Source organism: Colias croceus, chromosome 14 (genome assembly GCF_905220415.1).
Source record: "Colias croceus chromosome 14, ilColCroc2.1".
Taxonomy (NCBI): domain Eukaryota; kingdom Metazoa; phylum Arthropoda; class Insecta; order Lepidoptera; family Pieridae; genus Colias; species Colias croceus.
In genome coordinates, this window is record NC_059550.1 from 8,404,193 (window position 1) to 8,430,553 (window position 26,361).

The 26,361-nt window shown below is 32.4% G+C and overlaps 2 protein-coding genes across 2 annotated transcripts in view; one reads left to right on the forward strand and one right to left on the reverse strand.

The window, feature by feature from the left end:
* LOC123697432 (UDP-glucosyltransferase 2) overlaps window positions 1-22,441 on the forward strand; it is a 29,781-nt gene extending 7,340 nt beyond the window's left edge. Inside the window, exons 2-7 of the mRNA XM_045643950.1 lie at window positions 989-1,126; window positions 18,547-18,686; window positions 18,979-19,162; window positions 19,368-19,865; window positions 20,500-20,728; window positions 21,186-22,441. Of these exons, the coding sequence (XP_045499906.1) occupies window positions 1,124-1,126; window positions 18,547-18,686; window positions 18,979-19,162; window positions 19,368-19,865; window positions 20,500-20,728; window positions 21,186-21,763 (1,632 nt within the window). The 5' untranslated portion in view covers window positions 989-1,123 and the 3' untranslated portion in view covers window positions 21,764-22,441. The remainder of the gene's footprint in view (window positions 1-988; window positions 1,127-18,546; window positions 18,687-18,978; window positions 19,163-19,367; window positions 19,866-20,499; window positions 20,729-21,185) is intronic.
* Window positions 22,442-23,407: 966 nt separating this feature from the next.
* Window positions 23,408-26,361, reverse strand: part of LOC123697591 (indole-3-acetaldehyde oxidase-like) — a 33,017-nt gene continuing 30,063 nt past the window's right edge. The window contains exons 24-25 of the mRNA XM_045644133.1: window positions 25,823-25,964; window positions 23,408-23,636 (exon numbers count right to left, since the gene is read on the reverse strand). Coding sequence (XP_045500089.1) covers window positions 23,518-23,636; window positions 25,823-25,964 — 261 coding nt within the window. The 3' untranslated portion in view covers window positions 23,408-23,517. The remainder of the gene's footprint in view (window positions 23,637-25,822; window positions 25,965-26,361) is intronic.

Here is a 26,361-nt window from a genome sequence, read left to right on the forward strand (position 1 = left end):
CCATTGAATAATTTAAACCTACTTATCATATTTCATACCGTGGTGATCCGCGTTTTCAAAGGAAAACCCACATAGTTCCCGATCCCGTGGGATTTCCGGGATAAAACCTATGTGTTAATCAAGGTTACCAGAGGGTAATATTAGTAGGATAGGATAGATTAACTAAAAATCTTTCTCTTTATCCTTTTTTTAGCAGCCTGGAAGAGATAGCTGATAAGCGATAAGATTGCCTTATGTACTACATATTGATCCGTTTTTTGGTACATTTGTAATTAATTTTAATATGGTGTTGTACATTAAGTTGTTAAATAAATAAACATGAATTACGCAGCTCAAGCGTATGCGTATAGTTTTAATGTAATAAACTAATAAATATATGTATACATAGTACCTAGGTCATAAAATATGTTATAGTAAACATAATCTTTCGTGGAATCTATTCTAATGGGCCAATATTGATACAAGATGTAGGTATGTAACTTGATATTAATGCTCTCCTACAGATAAACCTATAAATTACAGATAGTTTAATAATACTCTAAGCACAGATACTAAGTACTACCTATATTTTGGGCTCGGCTCGTTGTCATTTTGTTGTAAAAAATTAAAAAAAAGTCAAACGTAAAGTTTTTTCGCACCTTTTTATTATGTAGATATATTATGCGTTATCTAAATTGCTATAACTAGCCAAAAATTTATTGAAATTAGAAAATTTATAATTATTATAATATAACAACTGAATTTGAAGATAGTGGGCAAATACGTCAATTTTTTATTATTTTAATTTATTTGATATTCTAATTTCAGACTATAAAATGAATAATTTAATTTCAATTTCTAAATTATAACGAGCATTTAACATCTAGAAAGCGTTTAACCTGCAAAAATAATTCGCCAAGAGTTGGCGCCAAAACGCTGTCGAAATAGTTTCGATGTAAAAACATCACAAACGACTGTCACTTTCACTAAATCATATTTTTTTTTGCAGACGAAAGCAGTGACGAAGGAAGTGCAGCAATTGGTTTTATTTCGTTCGTCTGTGGTGTGAATACTTTTTGGTGAATTAAACGTATTTAGTGCTAGTGAATTAGTGTTGTGACAATTTTTGTGCATCGGACTGAAAATGGTATGTAAATTAAAAAAGAAAAGAGGTTTGGCCAGTTTTAGTGGAAATATTTGAATAATTAATTAATATTTGATCATGATGTAATAATATGCATAAGAATTTAACAAATTCATATTTGCTTCATTTACATAAGTTAAATTAAAAAGTTTTGAAGAAGGTTAGTAGAATAAGGAGTGTGTTTATACAGTTCAACGACATTACAATTAGTATATACTCTGTAGTGATATCATACTAATAAATAAACCGGACATTTAAAACTTAATATTTTGGAAATTATATACCTAGGTCCAAATAGATTAAACAAATATTATGAGAACACGCTAAAAGATTCTTTAACTTAGTATTCTAAATGCGAAGTAAATATTGTCGTCGTGTCTATTGTTAAATTTTCACACTTAAATTAGCGATACATTTGCGAATTAATAAAAAACAGAGATTGTTTGAGGCATTCTAAGGAGGCATTCGATAACTTATAATTAAAATCTGGATATGATCATTTGTATGATTTTTCCGTATAACCATTAACAAATATATATCGTGTATATACCTACGTCTTGTTTATCCTTGATAGAGGACAATTTCAATTTTAATGGCAGATTTCCTTATCATAAAACGATAATTGCTCATTAATCCAACCAATACTATGCGACAACAATAGGTGCTTTACTTGCCCCTATATAGAATGTTTTACGCGGAAAAATGGGCGGCAAAATATTGTCTACGAAAATATGCACAATGTCATAGACTAAGTGACCAGTAACACCACTTCCGTAGTTTAACCATAGAGCTAGAAAAAGTGCGCGTGTAATGAATATGAATATTCTTTAGAAAATAATATTATATGCTTTTGTTGTTGTATAATATTAATATTATTTCAGCTTAGTTTTTATGTTTCGTTGCAATATAAGAAATATTTGATTTATTTATTGATGTTTGCATTCGCTCTACCACAATAACTTTTTAAGTATTTTTGTAGAATAATTCTTAAGACCAAATCTTGATTCATATAAAAATATAACAAGCTTCCATTAATTAAAACTAGAGGGATGAGGAAATATTATGTATGAATAAAATATAGATCTGTTTCACCGAGAGATTTTTATTACTATTTTATTGAAAGCGCAATGCTTAATCTATGATACTAAAGAGACAAAAAACTGGCAAAAATAAGTCATGTCGCAAATTGTAAAAATATGCTAATATCTTATGAGGAATGAATTATGATGCATTCAATATTAAATTAACAATTAAAATTTACGACTGATTTTAATGCTAGCGAGAATTGTTATTAACAAATACCTACTAAACAAATGCCTGAACACGTTTTGTATGCAAGAAATATTCATAAATGTCAATTAAGTATGACATAACTATTTTGATTAAAATTGATTCCATATGTAAATTTAAAAACGTTAAAGAAAACACAAACCTGTTAAGCCTTTAGATCTAATTTCAGTGCTTTATGAAAGCTTTTATGTAATGTTACTGTGACGTATTTTATGACTTCTGCTTTTGAAGTTAAGGTGTAATTTTGCTCGATTTCAATAAAGCAGGGAAAGTGTTCTGTGCTGTAATTACTCTCACTATCTAGACGGTCATGGTCGTGTTTCAAACAATGGTTAGGCTGTTTATGTACGATACGTTTAGTTTAATTTGCTTTGAGAATAAAAAAAATACGTGTGTCACTCGGGGACTGCCGCGGTAAAGCTTATTGCATAGCATGCCTTCAAGCCACACCTCCGCCAGTCGGAGTGAGAAGCGTGAGGTTTTTTCGTTACGGAATTTCTCGATTCGGTCCCCGCGCTCAAGGCCCGCGATAGAAGTTAAGCAATAGCTTAAAAACATAATTCACTCCAATTTTAAAATTGTGTAATGAAAATGAAACTTTTTACAAGTGTATTGTGTTTGTGTTTTTTGAATGAAAATTCATAACTCATTTTTCATGTTGTTGCTTATGTGCTATTTAAGCAACGTAAGTATAAAACAGTAAGCTTTAAAAGACACTATGAACTTGATCTACTGAAATAGTAGAGTTTAGTAAAGTAAAAATAGTAATTGTAGGCTTAAAACGCACTGTATGCGTAATGAGAACTTCAAGAAAATCCGTATTACGGATATTTGTATAAAAATTATCATAGATAACTTTGAAGAGTTATTCATAAGGTAAATTATAACTTACTAGCGGTCCGCCCCGGCTTCGCCCGTGGTACATATTTCGCAATAAAAGGTAGCCTATGTTCTTTCTCAGGGTCTAAAGATTGTCTGTTCCAAATTTCATCAAAATCGGTTGAGATGTTTAAGCGGGAAAGCGTAACAGACAGACAGACAGACAGACAGAGTTACTTTCGCATTTATAATATGACATAGGGATATAGTTAAGTATTATCATCTCTAGATTTTTGACGATTGCAAATAACGACACCAAGTTGATAATTGGACGATAAACAAGGCATAGTTTCTAAGGCTTATGAAATATACAATAAAAGTTCACAAACGCCCCATTTATAAACAGCCTAATAACGTATGTTGCAAATTATGTAGCGTGGATCGTTAAGCGCTCAAATTTACTTCTGGCTGACAGTCGCCAACGGAATACAAAAGAATTGATCATTTTGTTGTGGTTAAAAAAAGAAAAGATGTTTCTGATAAAAATCCTGATGATTTCTTGAAAGAAGAAAAATAGATAACTGTCCTAAATAAAATTATATTCATAACATAATTAACAATGGAACCGATAAATATCCAGTTCTAAAGTGCTTTTATATTAAATTCAAAGCAGTTGATTCGTTTTTGTCCGACAAAATATATTTCAGGGAAGTCTTATTTTATGTTTACAAATAATAATACTATATTATGGTAATAAAATAAACAGATTATCGTTTCACGCTTTCTCCAACGGCTAAAATGTAAATAAACATTTCATATTTATTGTAATTTGTTTCCTTAACATCAATCCTCGTGTTTGCTTTTCTTATGAATTTCAAATTGTGTAAAAATAATACGATTGTAGTACAGTAAAGCTTGGTATACAATGGGAAAAGTTATTTTTTTATTTATTTCAAAATCATATTATCTACCTAATAATTATGTATCTTCGACAGTTTGGTTAAATATCAATTCATAAATCTGGTAAAAAATCGCCTATTATAGATGGTAGAGCTAAGATCCTCTTTTTAATTTGACGTTCCCAAAACGAGAGATGGTAATCAATTAGCATATTATGGGGTCAGAGAACAATTTTTTTATCCAATGGCATTCGTGGTCAAGCTATAATTTCCGGCGTACAGTTGAAAACTTACACTGATCACCCACATTCAAGAGTCAAGACATATTGACTAGGTATACATTCAAGTGACATGTTCAATTTATTTATGACTAGCTTTCCGCCCGCGACTTCGCCCGTTTTGTTTAAAACCTAATAAATTATATAAATAAATATTTCAGGACAATTTTCACACACGGCATTTGTGTTATGGAAACCAGATGGCTGATAAACATACATATATAATTTTAAATAAATATTTCATATAGATAATTAACACCCAGACATAGAACAAACATCTATGTTCATCACACAAATATCTGCCCCGATTGGGAATCGAACCCACGCTTGGAAGGTAGAGTCACTACGAACCAAGCCAACCGGTCAGTCATATACTTAAACCTTCCTCTTGAATCACTCTTCCTATAAAAAAAGCTGCATTGCGTTGCGTAGTCTTAAAGATTTAAGCTTACATAGGGACATAGGGACAGAGAAAGCGAGCTTTTTTATACTATGTATGTAGTGATGAATGTTGATTACAATAAGTGATACCATGATACATAGAATCAACTTTTCTCCATAATTTTCATTTACGCTATTTTCATTTACGAATTAAAGCTGAATTCATATGAAGGAAAAAAGTAAATAACTATCAAAGCTTAATGAGTACCAAGCTTTAGATCAGCATTGGCTTGCTATGAAGAATAACACTGGTGTATTGTTACAAAGTTATATGAAATACAACTTCATAAAAATAAACATATTTGCGTATTAAACCCTGAAAACAATTTCCATTGTAAAATAAACAATCCTTAGAATAATGGTATTAAATTACGTATTTATAAATGAGTTAGTAGAAGATATATACCTTCTTCGGGTTAAATGCCGATTTTTTGAATTAAAGCTCTTGTTTTGGTGGGAAAATTTACGATTTTTACAAAAAATAGCAAATTTACGTATTGCTGCATTATGAAATTCATGTAACTGGCTATTTTTTTAAATTTCAATCAAAATTAGGTTGTTAGGGAAAAGTGAATAGCTTTTATTTTTTATATAAATTGCTTGATGCTATCTTTGTTCTACATTTATTCAAATTCGTACAACAAGTTTTAATATAATTTTAATGAACGTATGAAGTCATTACCTCCTACATTCACGTGGTGTCACTCACGCTAGAATAATCAAATATTGAATATTCACAGATAATTTGAATAACGTGAACATCACATCACTAGAATAGCAAAAGTTTGTGGAAGTCAAATATTTGTTCCGGATTAATATCGCTTTGAGGAAATGAATTAGTTTATCTATAGGTACAGATAATATCACAGATAATAATATAATATGATTCATATTTTCAAGCGTAGTGGACAGGGGAAGCGTGTTCCATCTTAGACCGTATTCAGAAAGAAAGCTGGAAATTTATAAGGCGCTTGCCGGCGCTTGTCAGCGCTGGTAACCCGCGCAGGAAAATATACGAACACGCGCCGATAAGATCTGAATGGAAAGCTTCAACACGTGCTGGTCAGCGCTGGGCGCTGCCATATAAAATGTGTCTTGGTCTGCTTCAACCTGCTTCCTTTGTGTAGAACAAACCAGCGCTGACAAGCGCCGATAAGCGTTTATAAGTTTTCAGCTTTCTTTCTGAATACGCCCTTAGACACATAGATTGTGATCAAGCGCTTTCCTATTCACAACAAAAAAATAGTTAGTATAAGTATGTAAGTATTAATTGTGATTTGATTTAGGAGTATGTATATTCTTTCGATATTTTAACTCTCAGCGAATAAGTAGACAGTATGTTATGTGTTTTCATTTGTCTAATTGTTTTTTTAATATTTTGGCTCAAAGGACAACTCAAGTAAATGTTCATTTAATTTAATACAATTACAAACAGCTCGTGTGTTTGTGACTAAAAGAGGAAAATATAGTAAAGAAAATTAAATGTTTTATAATTTTGTCATAAAAATATAGCTTCAGGCTTAATTGTCAGAGACCATACCTGGGTATGATTAGGGAATAGGTGAATGAATGGGTTTAAAATGTATTCTTTGGCATTAATACTGTAAGCAGATTTTTTTTAATAAACCTTTATATCTAGAAGTAGTTAAATTAAAATATCAAAAAGTATTTGTTGTGATAATGAAGGAAATAAAGGCTCTCTTTTATTGTAGTAAATTTTTTTGTTGAAAGAGGGTTTAACATTTCATTCAGAAAACGAAACCAGAGACAAAATAACATAGCGTATTTTTAGTATGGTTTTTTTTTATGCTATAGGATAGCAAACGAGCAGACGCGTCGCCTGGTGTTAAGCGATACACGCCGCCCATAAGCATCCACTCCACTGGGAAGTGGTTGCTATCCTCAAAGGGAATTGGAAGGATTTAGGTAGAAGGGGCGAGGATGGGAGGGAATGAGGATAGGGAAGGAGAACATGGGTAGGGGATGGGAAGGGATGTGGGCCTCCGGACCCCTCACTCACCGTACGGAACGCGACAGTAAACTGTCACTATGGCGCCGATATTCGGTGAGGTTGTGGTACCTTCCCCGGTGCGAGCGTGGCCCAATTCGTGCCGAAGCATGCTCGACTCCCACTTTAACATATGGTTACACAAGTTACAAAACTGCAAAGTTTCATCAATATCACCTCAGGAGTTTTGGCTTTCTTGACTAAGAACATATATCCCTCCAGCCGACCATTCATTTTTATATTTATATTTAAATAAGTATGAAATTATATCCTTAATTATTACTCAATGATTATCTTCCTGATTACCACATGTATTTAAAAAATTCTTTTTCCCGCCTCGAAGGTTTTTGGCGCGTAATCAACATAATTACTGCATTCTTTGTGAATTGTGTCAAGTATCATGGCTCATTGCGGATTTTAAGGGTCATTATAGCAATATAACCCTGACTTTACCTTTAATGAAATGAGTAGAAATTCTTAAATCAGTTAATAGTGTGTGAATATATCAAGGATTCATGGGGAATCACAGTTCCACCTTCGCACGTCCTACGCACGTTATTTGCGCGTAACTAAATCTGTATTTTATAGTAGGACGCGTGAGAGATTTAATATTTATTTTATTTGCACACTAGCTGTGCCCTGCAGTTTAACCGCAGTGCTCCGCTCCTGTTGGTATTAGCGTGATGATATTATATATATTATGTATTAACCTTCCTCGATAAATGGGCTATCTAACCCCGAAATAATTTTTCATATCGGACTAGTTCCTGAGATTAGCGCGTTTAAACAAACAAAACATTCTCTCATAGTCAAGTCTCATATTTTATTATAAAGCTTTATGCGAAGCTAACTGAGAAAACGAAGTTAAATCCTTAAAATATATCGGAAAAAATGAATCATATCTTTTGACAAAACATATTCAAAATCCAAAAAAGGCATATTTTTATGTATGAAATGATAATATTTAAATAATTAATGTAATGTACTAACATAGTAATTAAGAAATTACTAACAAGTGGACCTATGTTGTTCTATTAATAAATAAATTATTAAATTATTATTATGTTTCTCATCTCCATAATACTCGGGTACCACCAGAAGGACGGTACCCGGTCTTTTGGAAGGCTTACGTGGGGATACGGATCCAACACGCAGAGGCCCTTTTGAGAGTTTTAATGTGTTATGGGACACCAGCCGCAGCCTGCCCATGACTGCACTATATAGAGATACAGCCCTGGGCAGTCCGCGGCCGATGTAGGACTATTACAGCAAATGGAAATAAATGACTGGACTATGGAAGGGGTGCTATGTGGACAGGTTACTGGATCTATAGGAACTATGGCGTCTGCCTTTCTACAACAAAGTTTGTAAAAATATATTGGCAGACGGTGACTCGCCCTCTCACAGATGGGCCCTCTAAAAAGTCGCTGTAACTTAGCAACAAGAGGGCAACATGTCGTGAGCAGCTAAGGGTGGAGAGGCGTCCCTGGACTTTAAACGACGATCACGCGCTCCCTGAGGGTCCAGCATCACGTGCCCACTCGCCACTTACGCTTCGCATCCACCCTTCGAGCTAAAAGCTCTCGCGACTCCACTCTGGCCGGCCGGTTAAGGCAAGCCAGAGGTGGGGGTCCTGTCCTCGTCAGGCTTCACTCCGACCGGCCGGTGAAGGCAAGCCGGAGATGAAGACAGGGGCCTCCCCCGGGAGCACTCGGTTCCCGCGGGGTCGCTACTCCCCGACACCCCGCCACAAGGTGTCCTGCGGGTTGACTGATTGCACGGGTGGAATATCTATTGTCACGTAGACAACAGATATTCCAACCATGGGCGATGGGGTCGTCACATCACTACGCCCTTATTATTATTATTATTATATCTATCATAGTGTACTTAAAGTCAATGTACTTTGTTATCAAATATGTATTCAGAACCAGGTATTTCCAAGCAAAGATCATAATATTATATCTAACCGGTTAGCTTCGGACATCGTACTTATAACCTTAATTTGTAGAAAACAGTATAAAATACAGACTGAAGCGTTTTAACTGACTTTACAGAACAAAGTTAGAATGGATTTCATTATAGCTGAAGATTTGGTCAATTTATTTGTAAACGTAGATACATAGAGTTTCTATGGTAAAAATAGTCTGCATTATATTTAACTAGCGGTCCGCCCCGGCTTCGCCCGTGGTACATATTAACGTTTTCTCTACATAAGAACCATCCTCGTACTTCAAGGAATATAATAAAAAAAGAATTATCGAAATCGGTTCAGCCGTTCTCGAGTTATGGAATTACAACGAAAAGTGGCATTGATTTTTATATATTAGATTAATTAATAGGTATTGGGTTTCCTATTTGTCGTAAGCGTTATTAAAAATGTAATGTTACCATTCATCACTGACAAGTTTTGATATTCTGGATCACAAATTATTGTCTAGCTTTGATCAGGAATCGAGATATTAGAATAAAAAACACTCATTAATTTACATATTTTGTGTTTGTTTTTTTATATATTTTAATATTTATAATTAAAAAAATTGTTCATATGAAATTGTCTACAATAATACAGTAGTAGACTAGTTACACAAACAAACATACATACAAACCTTTATAAACTCTTTATAATATTAGTATAGATTAATTATTATTATATTATATTTTCGTACTAAAAAGCTCATAAATTGTACCACAGTCGGAAATGAAAGGTAAACGGGCACGCTTCGTATATGTTATCTTTTCCTAATAACAATCGGGTTATATAACATAACGTAACAGATTATGTCGGTTATGCTTTTATATTATGTGATTTCGAAAAATCGCGCATAACGCCTAATACGCTCTACATACAATTTATTACAAATACTGAGTAATAACTCAAACTCAAACTCTATACAATACGTATCTCTATGTCTTTACGTATTATAATATGTATTATGTGACAATGAAATAGTTTTTTGAACGGAAACTTCTTTAGTCGCGGTGAAAGTAAAATTTCAAGGTCGCTGACCTGACCGTCACGTCATGGAGTGAGATGATTTTGATATCTTTGAATTGAATCTTGCCAAAGAAGTTTCACTTCTGACACTTGTGCTCGGCACACACCCTCTTTTTATAAAACTTTTTATCTATACTTTTTAAATAATATAGAGCTGAAGAGTATATTTGTGTGAATACACTTATCTCATGAACTACTGGACCGATTTCTAAATTTTTTCTTTATTGAAACTAGCTGTGCCTCGCGGTTTTACTCGCATTGCTATTTTTTATTGCCATAGCCTTCTTCGTTAAATTGGCTATCTAACACCGAAATAATTTTTCAAATCGGACCATTCGTTCCTGAGATTATCGCGTTCAAACAAACAAACAAACTCTTTAGCTTTATAATATTAGTACCTATAGATTAAGTATCACGGGCGAAGCCGGGGCATCTCGCTTGTCATTAGATATACATAAGTATAGTTTGGATAGTTTATTATTTGAATGTTACATAATATGTAAATCTTCTAATCAATGTACCTACTGCGCTAAATTGTAGCGGTTCGAATTGGGGAGTGCCTGGCGATCTGCACTACAGGCTACGGCCTATCGCAGACACCAGTCCTCTTAGTTTATTTTTACTTGTACTTTTGTTAAATTAGATATAAGTTTTTTGAGGAAATAAATGATTATTTATTATTATTGTTTTGTGTCTCTATACATACTTTAAAGGTCCATTTGCTCACATGTCATTCCAAAAAATAAGTACCTACGCACTTGAATATTACTGTGCCTTAAATAAATAAACTATTCAATCATAACTTCTAAATACTTTTGGATAAATATGAATCTTCACAGTCATGTTATTTTGTCGATTAGCTTGTTGCTAAGTATACAATATTGTGTAAACTGTGGTATATTTAATATTTTTATAGTCAAGACTCCAGAGATCATCCTGAAAGGTTTTTATAAAAAGTGCCTGCCCAAGGGTCTGTTACTTACTAAGGACTGCTTAATGAGAATGATTTTAAGCCTAGAATCCTAATATACTCAGTATTATGGATAAAATATGTATTACTCGTATATCCTATTTATATAAAAATATAAATAAATTGTTCGTTCCGATATGTTTTGGGCATCGTTTATGGTGCTTAATGGAAGCTCTTTATTTCAAATCTATATTATTTACTGACCTCAAAAGAACCTGAGGTCAGTGATATTATTAGTATCAATAGGTATTGATATAATAATTTATGAGTTCGTAATAAAAGTTTCCTCGAAGCAGATAAGTACAGGCACGAAAAAATGTTGACAAAAAAAAAAAATTAAAAAAGAAACACAAATTCCATTTTCAATTAATTCGAACGTTAATAATTAATTGTTCCTCATTCAACACGTGACAGCCATACCTATAAGACGTGTATTACGTATTTATTATTATGTTATTATACTCGTATTATTATGGTGGTCCGCCCAATATGGTTATAATGTCGTCTATTGTGCGAGTCTATTCAAATGATAATTGTGTTTACAAACAGAACACAAGCGAAGATTATTGAATTATTATTTAAATTTGTGTATATCCGTCCTTTACAGGGGTGAATAGGATACTTCTATTGTAGTGGTTCTTAGCGTCATAACTCATGACTAAGAAAACGAACGGACGGGAAGTCATTTAAAAATAATCACCGTGCAGAACTGCATCTGTATTTTATGGAGAGGCTATAAGTAGATAGAGCAATACGTAGTGTATATAGTGTATCTTTCTATTTATTGGTGAAAACCACAAGAAAATCTATTTGGGTAGTTTTTAAGTTTGTTGCAAACAAATTTTGTTTCATATTATAATACATTGTGTACTAATTTTAGTTAACTATTTGCACGGTGATACTAATAGCTTAAATAGTTTATTAATCTAATTATGTATTTGAAAAAGCCGTTTTGAATTTCCATATAAATTAGGTATATTAATTATTGTTATGCCTCCTCCACACTACTCGCGAAGTTCCTCGGCGAAGTACTCGGCCGAAGTTGACTGAAGTCCGCGGTGCTACACTACACACTCGTTCAACTTCGCGAGGAACGCATACGTTCATATTCAGAACGAACTTCAGGTAACTTCGTGCCCTTTGACTCGGACGCAAAAACCGACAACAAACGGAAGTCGGCCGAGGCGAGGTAAAGTTGGACGAAGTAAGCCGAAGTGCCTCTCTACATTATTCTATTCGTCTAACCTCGTTCAACTTCGCGAGTAGTGTGGAGGAGGCATTATAATTGTCCGGCAGACAGTTTGGTGTATTTATATATGCCAATGAACTATGATTGCCCATTGTCATTTATATTTTCGAATATAATAATTAGTTGTGATTGCGCATGTTTCTTATTTTGTCTGTGTTTTTGTATTAAAAATATTATTTCTAGTTAAATGAGTGAATTCCTTCAAAACAAAATACCAAGCAGGTTAAACTGCATAGAAATAACCTTATCATTTAAAAAGCTATGTCCCTTTTAAAACTACGCAACGGATTTTGATGCGGTTTTTTTAATAGATAGAGTGATTCAAGGGGAAGGTTTTAGTATATAATTGATTAGGTTTTAGACAAAGCGGGCGCGGGCGTTAAATAAATAATTATATTAAGTATGTACAGCGAGAGAAATGATAATCACGCATACAAGGTGAAGCTACTCAAATCGTGATAATGTAAGGTAATTACCGTTTCCAACAAAACGCTCTTATATCTTTGTACAAGTTTTTGTAACCAAGATATTAAACGCTTTATAATTCTTTATCTGAAAATAACAACTCTAGCGTCAAGGATATATATTTTTGTGAATGTGAAAAAGAATGTGAAAAATAAACCTTTTCGCTAATTACATTTATACTCCAATATGTCTTGTTACCTTTATAGCGTAAGATGTGGCTTTTTATTTCATTTAAGTTCATTTTATGTTTATATTTTACTAGCTTTCCGCCCGCGGCTTCGTCCGCGCAGTCAAAGAAAAACCCGCATAGTTACCGTTCCCGTGGGGTTTCCGGGATTGCGTCATTTACCTGGGATAAAAAGTAGCCTATGTCCTTTCTCGGGTATCAAAATATCTCTATAGCAAATTTCATGAAAATTGGTTCAGTAGTTTAGGCGAGATTGAGTAACAGACAGACAGACAGAGTTACTTTCGCATTTATAATATTAAGTATCTATGGATTAAATAATGGGCATTTAAAATACTTATAAACATATAGTTTTTAGTTAATGGTTCTGTCGACAAAATTAACTGGGTCGTTTTAGCTAAGTTGCTAGCAAAAAGTTGGTATAATAATTTAACATTTGGTAAAATTTTGCTTTCACTGTTATATAAATAATAAGAAATAAACTAAATTCCAACTTTCACGTGATTAAAGATGATCTTTATTTTAACAAAAAACAGGTATCATAATTAAACAACATGTTTTTAAAGTAAATCTAAACCGCCTAAAAATTGTCAGATATGAACCAAATTTAAATTGGACCAACCGGATGGCACTGGCCTTCAAATAAAGAAAGAATCATCAAAATCGGTTCACCCAGTCGAAAGTTCTAAAATAACAAACGAAATAAAATACAGTCTAATTGAGATCTCCTTTTTGTCAAGTCGGTCGATTGAAATGTAAGTTTATCAAAAATTTATGAACATGGAATTGTGGGTCATTAATCTGACCCCAAGAGAAATAAATTCGCTGGAAAATTAATTTAGAATTCGAAATGAAAAAACAGACGATCTAGGTTTCATAATTTTATTATAGTCTTAGTGCTTTTCGTTTCGTCCAAATAATCACTGAGTCTCTAATTTGATTACTCTCACGTGTTTATTTAATCTCGTAGGTAGATTAATCTGAATTTCGTTTATGTTTCGTCCTGTGACATCGTTTGCTTGGAACAATACCTAATGGCTAATACCTATGTATTCTTCACTATTATCTCTCTCTCTGTACATATTATAGGTAAATAAATAATGGTACGTTTTATATTCAATGATAAATAATTGAAAGACGCGAAAATCTCAATTTGTATACGACGTATTTGAGCCTATGTTTAGGTACTTATATTAGCTATGTGCTTAGAAAACAAAAAAAATATATAAAAAAATGTGTGCGTGTACTAGTGTACACACGTAAGAAGTGAAACTTCTTTATGACTTTATTTTTGAATAAATAATTTACTATATGCAACTTTACCGTAATACGTCGAATCACGCGTGGTAGGGATAAGAAAAAGATAGCGCGTAACGGAAAAATGTCACGCGTAACGAAAAAATGTTACACTAAATTTTTTTCCAACCCCGATAGAGAAGTTTCACTTCAAAAAAAAATGGAAACGAAGTAGTTGAAAGTATAAGCATCGAATGCAATTGAATGCAAAAAGGCACCTTTATACGTTGCATTATATTTCTGTAAAATATAAATAAATGTCATTGTAAATTTTATGTCACGTGCAAATAATTAAATAAGGCCTCTGTAAAATGTCACTGTCTCTTACACTATACAAGGTTATCAACAATATCCAAAATAAGGTGATTCCGTATGTTATTCACTTTATAACCCTTAAACCGGGGTTAGCAACTTTCCAAGACCTTATAATAATACTTAAACTGTATGAAGTATATAATTTTATTGAATTGTCTTGCTCTAAGGTTTTATTATTATTATCATAATTTTTTGACTACAGGCATATAAGCTTCATGAGACTTAGATATTTATATACGGTTTAAATTTTACATTTCATCGTAATATTACGCTAATTCTGTAAAATCTAAATTAATTAACTCAACTTCGAACATTAGATATTCTAGATTTGACTTGGCTTTTCGTAAAACTATAAAATCGATTGTTCTTCGAAAACAAAGGTTCGGTTACTACCTATTACGTTATAATATTATTGTACAAACGTTAAAAAAGCCATTTCTCCACCAGTAATAAATCATCAGAAAAATTCAGATACTTCTACAGAACATAAACCCAAAATTTAACAAATTATTTTAACGTTCGTTTCTAGTAATCGTAAATAAATAAAAATTTCGATTCTTTTTTTTTGCCCTAACCATCGAAGTGAATAAAAAAGTGAAGAAAAATGGAAGCATTTTTATCAAACGCGCATAATTTTACATGCTATTTTGATAGGCTCAAATAAAAACATTTATAGAACAATGAAGGTCAGTAATGGTTTTCATTCCCACGGCACTGAATAAACTTGATTGATGCTAAAACAATAGAATTGCGTAGATTTTGTATGTTAGTATACTTAAAATATTTTTATGCAACAGGGAAACATTTTTAAAGGCATTTTTTGCAAAAAAAATAAACGAATTATTTTTAATTAAAATAACACAAATTAGTCTAAAGACATTAAAAAATATCTAATACAACAAAATACCAATAAAACAATCACACAATACAAATAAAACGCTGAGCAAATCAATCAGTCATCACTTGGCATTTTGCCGCCAAAACACACCATAACTTTTGATTACGTTGACCTTGGTGACGTTTAGCCGCACAGACGCAGAATAATTCTCACATCATTACCCCAGATTATAAAATTATAGGTCTGTGCCGTGTTTGACATTTGAGGTCCACAGATAATTCTAGAATCTAGAATTAGAAATAAATCGCATTTGTTTACGTAATAAATCGTAATTAATTTTCTTTTAATATTTTTTGTAAAACAGTAAATGATTTACTATTGATATTTGGGGCATTTCACATATAAATTCGAAATTCGAAATATGAAGATAAAAAGTTTATTTAATGGGGTATATTATTCAGTCATCAATTTATTAAAAAAATACTCTTCTTATATCTGATAGGATAGGTAATTATTACATTCGAAGTCGCCCATACCTCGCGCTTACTGACATATTCAAAGACCTGCATTTTGAAAACTAAGCTTCTATAAATGCAAAATTTTTTCGTATACATACCGAGGATATAATATGTACAGGTGTAACATACTAAAATATAACCGAAATCTGAAACCTGACCCTGAAATCTGTATCCACTTCGCGTGAAATGCCCCATTTATAAAATAAAAACGATTGATTGTATCTTACAACACTTTAATCAAAGATTAAATTAAACAGGGTGTTTTCATAATTCCGTATCGATGTTTATAAGGATAAAAGAAGATAATTAATATTAGAATTACCTAATTGAAAATGTACTGTCAATTATCTTTCTATTTTTAGCGTATTGATGAAAAAAAATCAGATAAATAAACACAGGCGCGTAGAGAGTAAAATTTCTTTAATTAATTAAGGTCGCGTCATAGCAATATCGTCACGTCATAGAGCACTTAAGGTATCTTTGAATCTTGCCAAAAAAGTTTCACTTCTGACACGTGTGCTCAGCACAAACGCTCTTTTTCTAATATAAAACATAAAGTAATTGAATAAACAAACATACACGACGCAATCACCTCGAGCAACCCGCAGGGACCGCCTTTTCTTCGTTTTAAATTGCTTTTCACATCCAATAACTTTTATTATTTAAATATAAAATATAACCTTAGTTCGAGTATTAACGAGACGAACGAAATCGGATTTGGAATGAATTTGGTTTATGATAATTGTACTAAATAAATTTCTAACGATATCACAGAAAAGAAATCATAATTATTATTGACGTTACGAATTACGATGTACAAATATGTATATAAAAACTTTCAGTTTACAGTTAATCGTTACATATTGTTAAGAAAAAGTTTTATATTATATTATTGCTTGAATAATTACTGCCATAAATATTAATTTTCGAAAGTTCAAGGAAGTGTCGTTCTTGTTAAGGTTACGAACCATGGTAAGTTAATCAGCAGACACAACTTTTAGTTCTGAATATTACGTAAATAATTGGCATAGGAGTAAAGTAGTATTGGCATAGCGAAGTAAGTGTAGTAATAATGTATATGTTTCAAGCTGTAGTTTAATTTTCTGAATAAAAATGAGTCATTACTTATAAAGGGATAGAGCAGGAATTGACATCAAAAACTGTTTTTATATAAGACTGTCCCTTAAAACTATATTCTTTAAAATCTAGAAAATAAAATGTTTTATAACTGTTGCATATCTGAGTTACAATCTTTGAACTGAAGTTGAGCTTTTATTCACTTATATTAATTATTAAATGATTTCCTTTTGTCTTCCTCTGTATCAGACTGGATTAATTAGATCCCACGAACTTTTCCTATGATTATTGCATTATGGAACTAGAACTAATTAATCTATAAGTAACTATTTACTGGGAGGAATGCTATTGCTCTGGGGGGAAACTGTTTTCAGAAACTCTCAGTACTAAAGCTCTATGGGATAACTCGTATAATCCAGAACAGATATTCCCAAATAAAATTGTTTACCAATTTCTAAACGTGTTAATCTGTTTAGCATAGTTGTTGTTATTCCACTATATAGTGTCATAGTGATGAATAGTCTTATTTGTTCCCAAATAAAGTTAATATATTTATCCTCTTCACTTAACTGACTTGACACTTCCCTGTAAGTCATTTATCATTCACTTATCGTGTAAATGGGACATTTTTACGGAACATTTGTAACCCTGGGACTAACCGTAAACACGTCTTAGGAATTGAGAAAAATTACCATATTATAGGAAGCCTGGGTCAAGACTATGGACTGCTTTTGCTTGGATTTTTCCCTTATTTTGCGGTAATGTTGAATTAGGATCTTAGGAAATAATTTATGACTGTGAAGAGGTCTGACTTCCTAAGGGGCAATTAACGTTTGAGATTAAAATTAGGGCTTTATATAATGTATTTGATTTATTTCTGTCGTTTCGTCTATGCTAATATTGTTATAAATTAAAGACTTAATATTATTATCTTCCAATACTAATTTTTTAAAGAGTTTCATGGAAATCTAAATAAAAAAGCACTTATAACTACCTACCTAAGCCACGTATATATTTGTATTTTGTGTAAAGTATTATAATATTCTAAATACTTATTTCAATTATAATACTCGACTTGAGGCAAAATACAAATGAATATAATTTCAAAATGTATTATTATTTCGTTCACTAAAAACTTGAATCGCGGTTTTCATAAGAAATCTATGTTTGTCGTTCTTGCTAATTTACATGCTCGTTAGCAGGGTATAAAGATGTAAAGAGCTTTATGGATGCCTTTTTGCCTCACCTTTTTTGTAGGCGTCACTTTTTATGTTGCTCCCTTGGGAAACTTAAGAATATTTAATTAATAGATAGAAATTTCAAGTCAGTAGAAATGAAAAAGTGAAGTTAGAGGTTTTTGATACTTGAATATAACATGTTATACAATGGAAGCTTTTATTTTATTTTAATATAGGTACAAACTGTCTACTTTTTTAATTTACTGTATTTTTGTTTATAAATGACGTCATGACGTAATTCGTAGTAGGTACAATGTTAATTAAAAAAAAAAACTCGTAATCATAACGTTTTAAGCTTAAAAACACCTTCTTTATCGTATTTTTCTTAATTCTCCTTTTAACGACTGCCGCAGTAATGTTCTTTAATTATGAATCGTTTTTAATATTATTTTGTTTTATTACCTAATGAAGAATGTAAGTGACATACAGTAACAGCATCTCGATATTATAGCAAAAAAAAATAACTTGTCATAGTGCTGTCAAAAAAGAAGAAAAAAAATGCCGCCAAAATTTTGACATTGGTTTATTTTTTTTCAGGGGTCGCGATGGCCTATATTTTGTTTGCCGATTTTGCTGGCTGCGTCGGTCTGTGGCAGCGACATTCTTATGGTAACAATGGGCGGTACAAAGTCTCACAAAATACCTTTTTGGGAGCTTGCCAGAGGGCTAATTAGAAGGTGACTTTAAATTTAATTATTTGTATAAAGTAAAGAGTTGAGAATTCTAAAGAAAATAATGTGCATCCAGAAATCTAGCAATTGCAGTTATTGTAGAAAATTTCATTTTTTTATAGCATTAAAGTATTTTATAAATCTACCTAATTAATTATGTCTATTCTTTAAAAGAAAATCAATATCGTTGAACTTGAAAAGTTTACTTCATAAATCAAATCATCATAATTCATAACAAAACACATACGTTTACAGACTATATTCAAACAGAGCTTATCCTGCAGTTGTTAAATTTCAGAGGCCACAACATAACGTTAATCAGTGCGTTTCCACCGGACTTCCACCTCGAGGGTTTAGAGGAGATCGCTCCAGCTGGCTTGGTGTCCTTCATCAGGGGATACATGGCGTTGGACCTGGTGGGAGCCAAGATGAGGGGGGAGGAACCGCTTCCGTATAAGGATATCATACGGTTTGGTTATGAGGTAGGTATTACATATTAGTAAGTAATTAAAAAATTATTGGATGAAAATTAAATCGTGTGTTTTTTTTTTGAGGAATAGTCATTTTGATCATTTTGTAAAAAATCTTCAAAAATATCAGAAAAAATACACAAAAATATATAAATATATGCTACAACGCCAGCTAGTAATACCATTTACAAGTTATTTTTAATAATATTGATTTCAGGCTTGCGACGCTTTCCTAAATGATTACCAAACAAAATCACTCCTCAAATCAGGGAGGAAGTACGATCTCATTATACTCGACGGAGCGTACCCCGAATGCGCTTTAGGCCTAGTGTACAAGCAGAAAGTCCCTTTCATGTACATAAACACTGTTGGCTTCTACTCTGGACCAACCAGCATTTCTGGCAGTCCAGCACCATTTTCTGTCACACCAATCTTCGCAAAATCCTTCACAGACAATATGAACTTTATTGACCGGACATTAAATGCATTTTGGCATATCGGTGCCTATGCTGGACACGCTGTAAGCGTAACGATCCTGCAAGGCGTTTTAAGAAAACATTTTGGCCAGCAAATGCCTCATGTTTACGATATGGGGAAAAATGTCAGCTTCATTCTGCAGAACGGACATTACTCTGTGTCCTATCCAAGGCCATATTTGCCCAATGTGGCCGAAGTCGCTTGTATACATTGCAGGGAGCCAAAGAAATTGAATGCGGTAAGGTTTGTTACACATTTCATTATTATGTTCATACCTTTTAAGAAGTTCAAACAAAATTTATTTTGACTAAGAGGTTGTTTGTATATTTTTAAGTTATAGTGCTTAGTGCGGCCCTCATATAAAATTTATCTCGAGTTCTGTTTTATTTTTCTATAAATTTATTATTTATACATGTTTATTTAAATAAATAAAAATGTAAAAATTGTAACTTGTTTGTATTCGAGAACATTCTACGAAAGAAGAGGTAAACTTAGATTGGATTGGGAAAAAAACAACACGTTCTAGGAACTGTATCGACTACGAACTAACTAAAACTTAAACTGAACAGTAAGACATAATTCAAGGAATATTAACACTTTTTTCGAATCCTAATAACGACTTAACCAGAATTTAACAAGACTTAAACAGAAGATAGTCTGGAGATTTCATTATTCTGAAAGTTTAAATAACCTTCTTGCTGTCCAAAACCCGTTAGTAAGAAAAGACAACGAAAAATAAAACCACTGTTTTAAATTCCAACCCTAATAACAACTCAACCACGTGAAGATATTCCAGAGCTTTATTACCATCTTAATTTATATGACGTTCCTATCACGGTCTAAAAGACTCAATAGCTTCTCGAATATTCCAGGATTTAGAAGACTGGATCACCGGAGCAGGTGAAGCAGGTTTCGTCTACGTGTCCATGGGTTCGTCAGTTCGTACGGACAATATGCCGCTTACAGCACATAGACTGATCGTTCAGGCTCTTGGAAGACTTCCTCAAAGGGTGCTGTGGAAACAGGATGCGGAACAGAATTTGACTGATATACCGTCTAATGTGCGGCTTTATAAGTGGCTGCCTCAGCAGGATTTGCTTGGTAAGCTGTGATAAAATTACAATCTCTACTAGTACAACTAATATCTCTACTAGCATATCAATGAGCAGTTGTTATGTTCAAAATTATTATTATTGCCTGTGGAAAGTAGTTTTTATAGGATAGATGCAGTTTCCTCTATCCTACATACATTTTAGTCGTTCTTTTCAAAACATTTTATTTCATAAGGATCATCAAAGAAATATAAAGAGGTTAGACTCACATTATTATAACGCCAACAAGACCATAGTGATAATATCTTTATCTCACATCAGAACATGTTATAAATATGCAAATTTACTTAACCTAACCAAGGCCATAGGGCCCAAGAAATTTTACATTAGAGAAGACAACATAATAATGAGTAAAAGCATGTGTATAATTTTATAAATTCTATAGAGATAAATAATGGTTTTAGATTATCTTTTATATCAATTCATAATTACTATTTATTTTTCAGGTCATCCAAAAATAAAGGCATTCGTGACACACGGTGGACTACTAAGCATGTTCGAGACAGTGTATCACGGAGTGCCCATAGTGAGCATGCCAGTCTTCTGCGACCACGATTCCAACGCAGCCAAAGCAGAAGTCGACGGCTACGCTAAAAAACTAGACCTTCAATATCTAACAGCTGATAAACTGTACGAAGCCATCAAAGAAGTGATCAACGAACCAAGATATAGAACGCAAGTTAAAAAGCGACAGATATTGCTCAGGGACCAAAAGGAATCGCCGCTGGAGAGAGCCATTTATTGGACTGAATACGTAATAAGGCACAAGGGCGCATATCATCTGCTGTCGCCCGCGAAAGATCTGAACATTTTCCAATATTACATGATCGATGTTGCTTTAGCATTTTTTGTTTTATTCATCTGTGTGTCGGTGCTTGTAGTGTATGTATTACGGTCGGGTTTCAAAAAATTGGTCGACTACGTGCAGAGCAAGCGTATGGATCAGTTGATTGACAAATCGAGCGATTTAGTGAAACGGTCCAAGAAGTTAATAGACCACTCGATAACGAAGAAAAATTTGTGATTCACGGTCAATTAATTAATTTTAGTTACCACAAAGCTGCGTCCACATTAGTTACTGTATTTTCAAAGTCGAAAATCACTTTTAATTTTATAACTAGACTCTCTAAATGATGATGATCTTGAAAGCTATAAATTTCACCATTTTTATCTAAACAAAAGGCAAACTCATGAATTTTAAGATTCTGAACATACTGTATGAAAAGCTCTCGTTGTGGAACGTAGGCCAGTTTTCAATAATGTTATTTCATTTTTTGATTTTCTTATAGACAGTTTGATTTGAATCGTTTCACTATAATGATGTACAAATATATATTCTGTATTGCTACTTACTCTAACATATATAAGGACTAAATAAAAAAAATATTTATTTTAGGGCTGATTTTTCAATCCTCAGTTAAAACTTATCCGTCCAATAAAGTGTTACACGATAATATTAAAATGTCAGCTGTAAACTGTCAAATGCAAGTAATTAGAATACATTTTTGAAATGGTAGTTTAATACGTTATTCAACGATTAAGTTTTAACCAAGGATTGAAAAATCATCCCTAAGTATTATATTCTCTGTGGACACTGGCTTTTTGAGATTGTTAAGTACAATAAAATGTGATATGTAAGTTTTTAGTGTTACGCCTGACATGTAAATATATTTAAATTAAGATAAATAAAATTTGAGAAGAATATGTGTCTTTTACTTCTCCTGCTTTTAAGACACAATATGGAATTGCGAAAAATAGTTAACAAGTCTTGAAATTCATGGATTAGATATTGACTATAGATATAATAATTAGTCTACACTAATATTATAAAAAGGAAAACTTTGTTTGTTTGTAATGAATGGGCTCATCAACTACTGGACCGATTTTAAAAAATCTTTCACCATTCGAAAGCTACATTATCCACGAGTGATGAAGGCTATATAATATTATCACGCTAAGACCAACAGGAGTGGAGCCTTCGGGTGAAACCGCGGGGCACAGCTAGTGTTTAATACCAGAGCTATAATTATATTATTTTTATTTATTTAGGCATGAGGTAACACAAATTGATGAGACGAATTAACAGCCACTTTCTAGGCGGACGTGTTTTACCACCTTAGATCTCGTCAACACTTTCCATCAGGTGGGACTGGGGTCGAACGTCGACCTATCTACGTAAAAAAAAGGTTAGCAATAAAAGAGAAATAAAGAAAAATGTCATTTATTAATTATAGAAAATAACATACAACATTTATATTATAATAATAAACGAAATATAAATTATCACTTCCATGTTGAAAATACCTTATGAATGAAATATAATATTTTTATAAAACTTAATAAAAAACAGCTGAGATTATTTTTGTCATATTGACCAAAGAAATCCTACGTGATAAGTACAATAATTTATTTTATTTAACAGAAAATAGTCCACTTCTTAGTATAATTGCTAATTTTTCATAGCTAAAAGCGATCTATTTAGAGTCTAAACTACATAAATGACAATATAATTATCCATAAATACAACTACTAGTCTAAACTTCTATTACATACAAGATATTTTAAAACTAAAATATAATTTAATCGCTTACCAAATAATCACTTATTATAGTAAATATGAAAGGTAACAAAAAAGCCGTGCTTACTTTGTAATAGGTTTATGACAGACTACAGATTAAAAATTAATTTAAAGTTTAGTATTTTTTTTATAAAATTTGAAACGTTACAAAACGAGCAAATTAAAGAGAGCTTATCCAGCTTTATAAGCTTAGAAAATTATTACATTTCAATTTTGGTGGGTGTCTGAATGACGCTCCCATTATTATCTTTAACCTCTCCATTTTCTGGCTTCACTTTAGCAGGCGAATCGGTTGTTATCGCGAAGCGCATTATGTGGTCTAAAAATGAAAAAATAAATCGATTATTTACTAGTTACTTATTAAACAGCCAATGAAAATTACAAAAATACATTAAATATACGCAACGAAAATTACGTTTTATTAAAAGGTTGCAAAATTCAGGATAAGTAGGTAGGTACATAGATATTGGGCAAGAGCATTGAATTTTTTAACGCACTGTTTACTTCCTTCATAATACTCGCATAATTTTTCCTACTAGGAAATTTTGGGAAAAATCGTGAATTTCATGGTCATAATAATATCATATAAGATGCTTTTAATACAAGTAGTAGGTAATAACTCATAAATTTATACACACAAATCGAATCACCTAAATTCTGCGTACAATTACCATACTACCGTACATCAAAACGTAAAGATTCCTTGAAAATACCGTAAAGCTTTCACATTTCATCGCAGCTTTTGCAAACGGCCGTAAAACTTCGACTAAAGATACCCAGAATGTAGGTCACCGGCAAATCGTCAAATATTACATAAAAATGGACACGAATTCCCCAAATTATATCCATTTATGGGCCCAATCTCGGCAGGTTTGAAATTGAAAGTGAGCAGTCAAAATACGTGACCAGATGATGAATATAAATCTTGGAGATAGGTTTGGTATTGGATTTAACTATCTGATGGATATATGGGTCGAATTTTCATGCGATTTGAAAGATGTGGATTGTGGGTTTTATAAATCATTGTTCTATCTTGTGAATAAATTAAAATTATTGAACTTTTTAATACGTTTGTAATAAATTATGATAAGAAGTGATCATAATGGCGATAATATTATTAAGATATTTTCCGTTTGTATGCAAGTGTAAACAAATAATACTCACAAAATGTGCTCTTTCATTACAAAATTTCTATATTTCATTAATTCTTTATAGAATTAAAAAAGTTATCTATACATATAATAAATCTGTAGAAGGGTCAATTCTGTACATTGAAAATATTGAAAAAATAAATAGCAGGGGGGTGTTACTGGATCGATACCAAACCCAAATATGTGATTAAAAAAATTTTTGTCTGTCTGTCTGTCTGTCTGTCTGTCTGTCTGTCTGTCTGTATGTGAAGACATCACGTGAAAACTACCGGTTCGATTTCGATGAAACTTGGTATAATTATACCTTATTATCCTGGGCGTAAAATAGGATACTTTTTATCCTGGAAAAATACGTAGAAAAAAAATAATCTTAATTTTTCAGTTATCCATAGACGTTGTTTTGTCGAACCGCGAACACACGTTGCGTATTATTATAGGCCTAGCCGTATTTGGGTCCAATAGATATTTATAAGATGTCATTGTCAGAGTTACTCAAAATGGAGAAATAAACCATCCACGCGAAGACCGACATCCGCGCGGACGGAGTCGCGGGCGGAAGCTAGTACTTGATAAATCTCTGTTTTACAGTTTAATTATGACTTATGAGTTTAGTTTCAATTTTAGAGCAAGGATTATAAAAGTACTGACGGCAACGGAAACTACTCAATATTGTTTAAAATCTAGACTTAATAATGTATTAGGCTGAATTCAATATCTCTTGTGTTTGATTTTACGCGAGTATTAATTAGAAATTAAAGACTTTTTAACGGATTTTAAACGCGATTTATTCATTATATTATTTTCCCGACGTTTCGAACACTTTACAGCGAGCGTGGTCATGGGGACACTGTTTCTTGTATTAATATTAATTAGTAATAGTTTATGGTTATTTAGTGCTTTTTTTTCAGCTGTAAGTTATTCCTAGATTTCTATAAATTCTTAAGAAGGTATAATTGTTTAAAAAAAGCGGTCCCAGTTTAGAATTTAGAACTGTTTAGTCATCTGATTGAAATAGGTATCTTACTAAAATATACGAAACATTGAACAGACAGAGTAGAGTGTTATATTTTTAGAATTTGCACTTGCAAGTCGCCATATTGTAATAAAAATATATCAATTAACTAGCTTACCGTCCGCGGCTTCGCCCGCTTTCTCTAAAACGATTTGAGATTTAAACTATCCTATCTCTCAAGTTGGATCGAACTGCACATGGTGTGCGAATTTTATTGTAATCGGTTAAGTGGTTTAGGAGTCCATTGAGGACAAACATTGTGACACGAGATTTATATATATTAAGATAATTACAGCTTCCTTGCTGACGCTACAAAGCCAACACGCACCATTTTAATCTCACCTTTGAAGTGGAACACGAGGCAAGCCAGCACACCCAAGATGCCGGTTGCCACTAGCAACCAGCGAACCACACCCACGATCCGCTTCGGGATGAAGAGTTGATGTTTTAGCATGTTCACGAACGTCTTGTTGAGGGAGAGACCCTGTGATAGAAATTAGGGATTAAATACATCTATATGATATACTAGTTGTGGCCTGCGGTTTTATCCCGTTTTGCTCCGCTCTTATTGGAATTAGCGTGATGATAATAATATATAGCTAATAATAGTTTTTAATATCAATAATCTAAGTATTATGCTTCTTGGTTGTACTGAACTTTAACTAATAAATAGTATTTGAAAATTTAGATTGAGCATATTATTGATTACAATTATTAAATTGCAAAATGAAATAAAATTCCATAATACGCTAACATAGACTCTATAGAAAAGTATTGAAAAAGTAATTGCGAAAATCTTCCTCATTTGAAAAATATGCAACTTTTTTGTCGATATAATATAGGATAACAAGCATGTCTTTTGAAAATAATTATATTGGAAT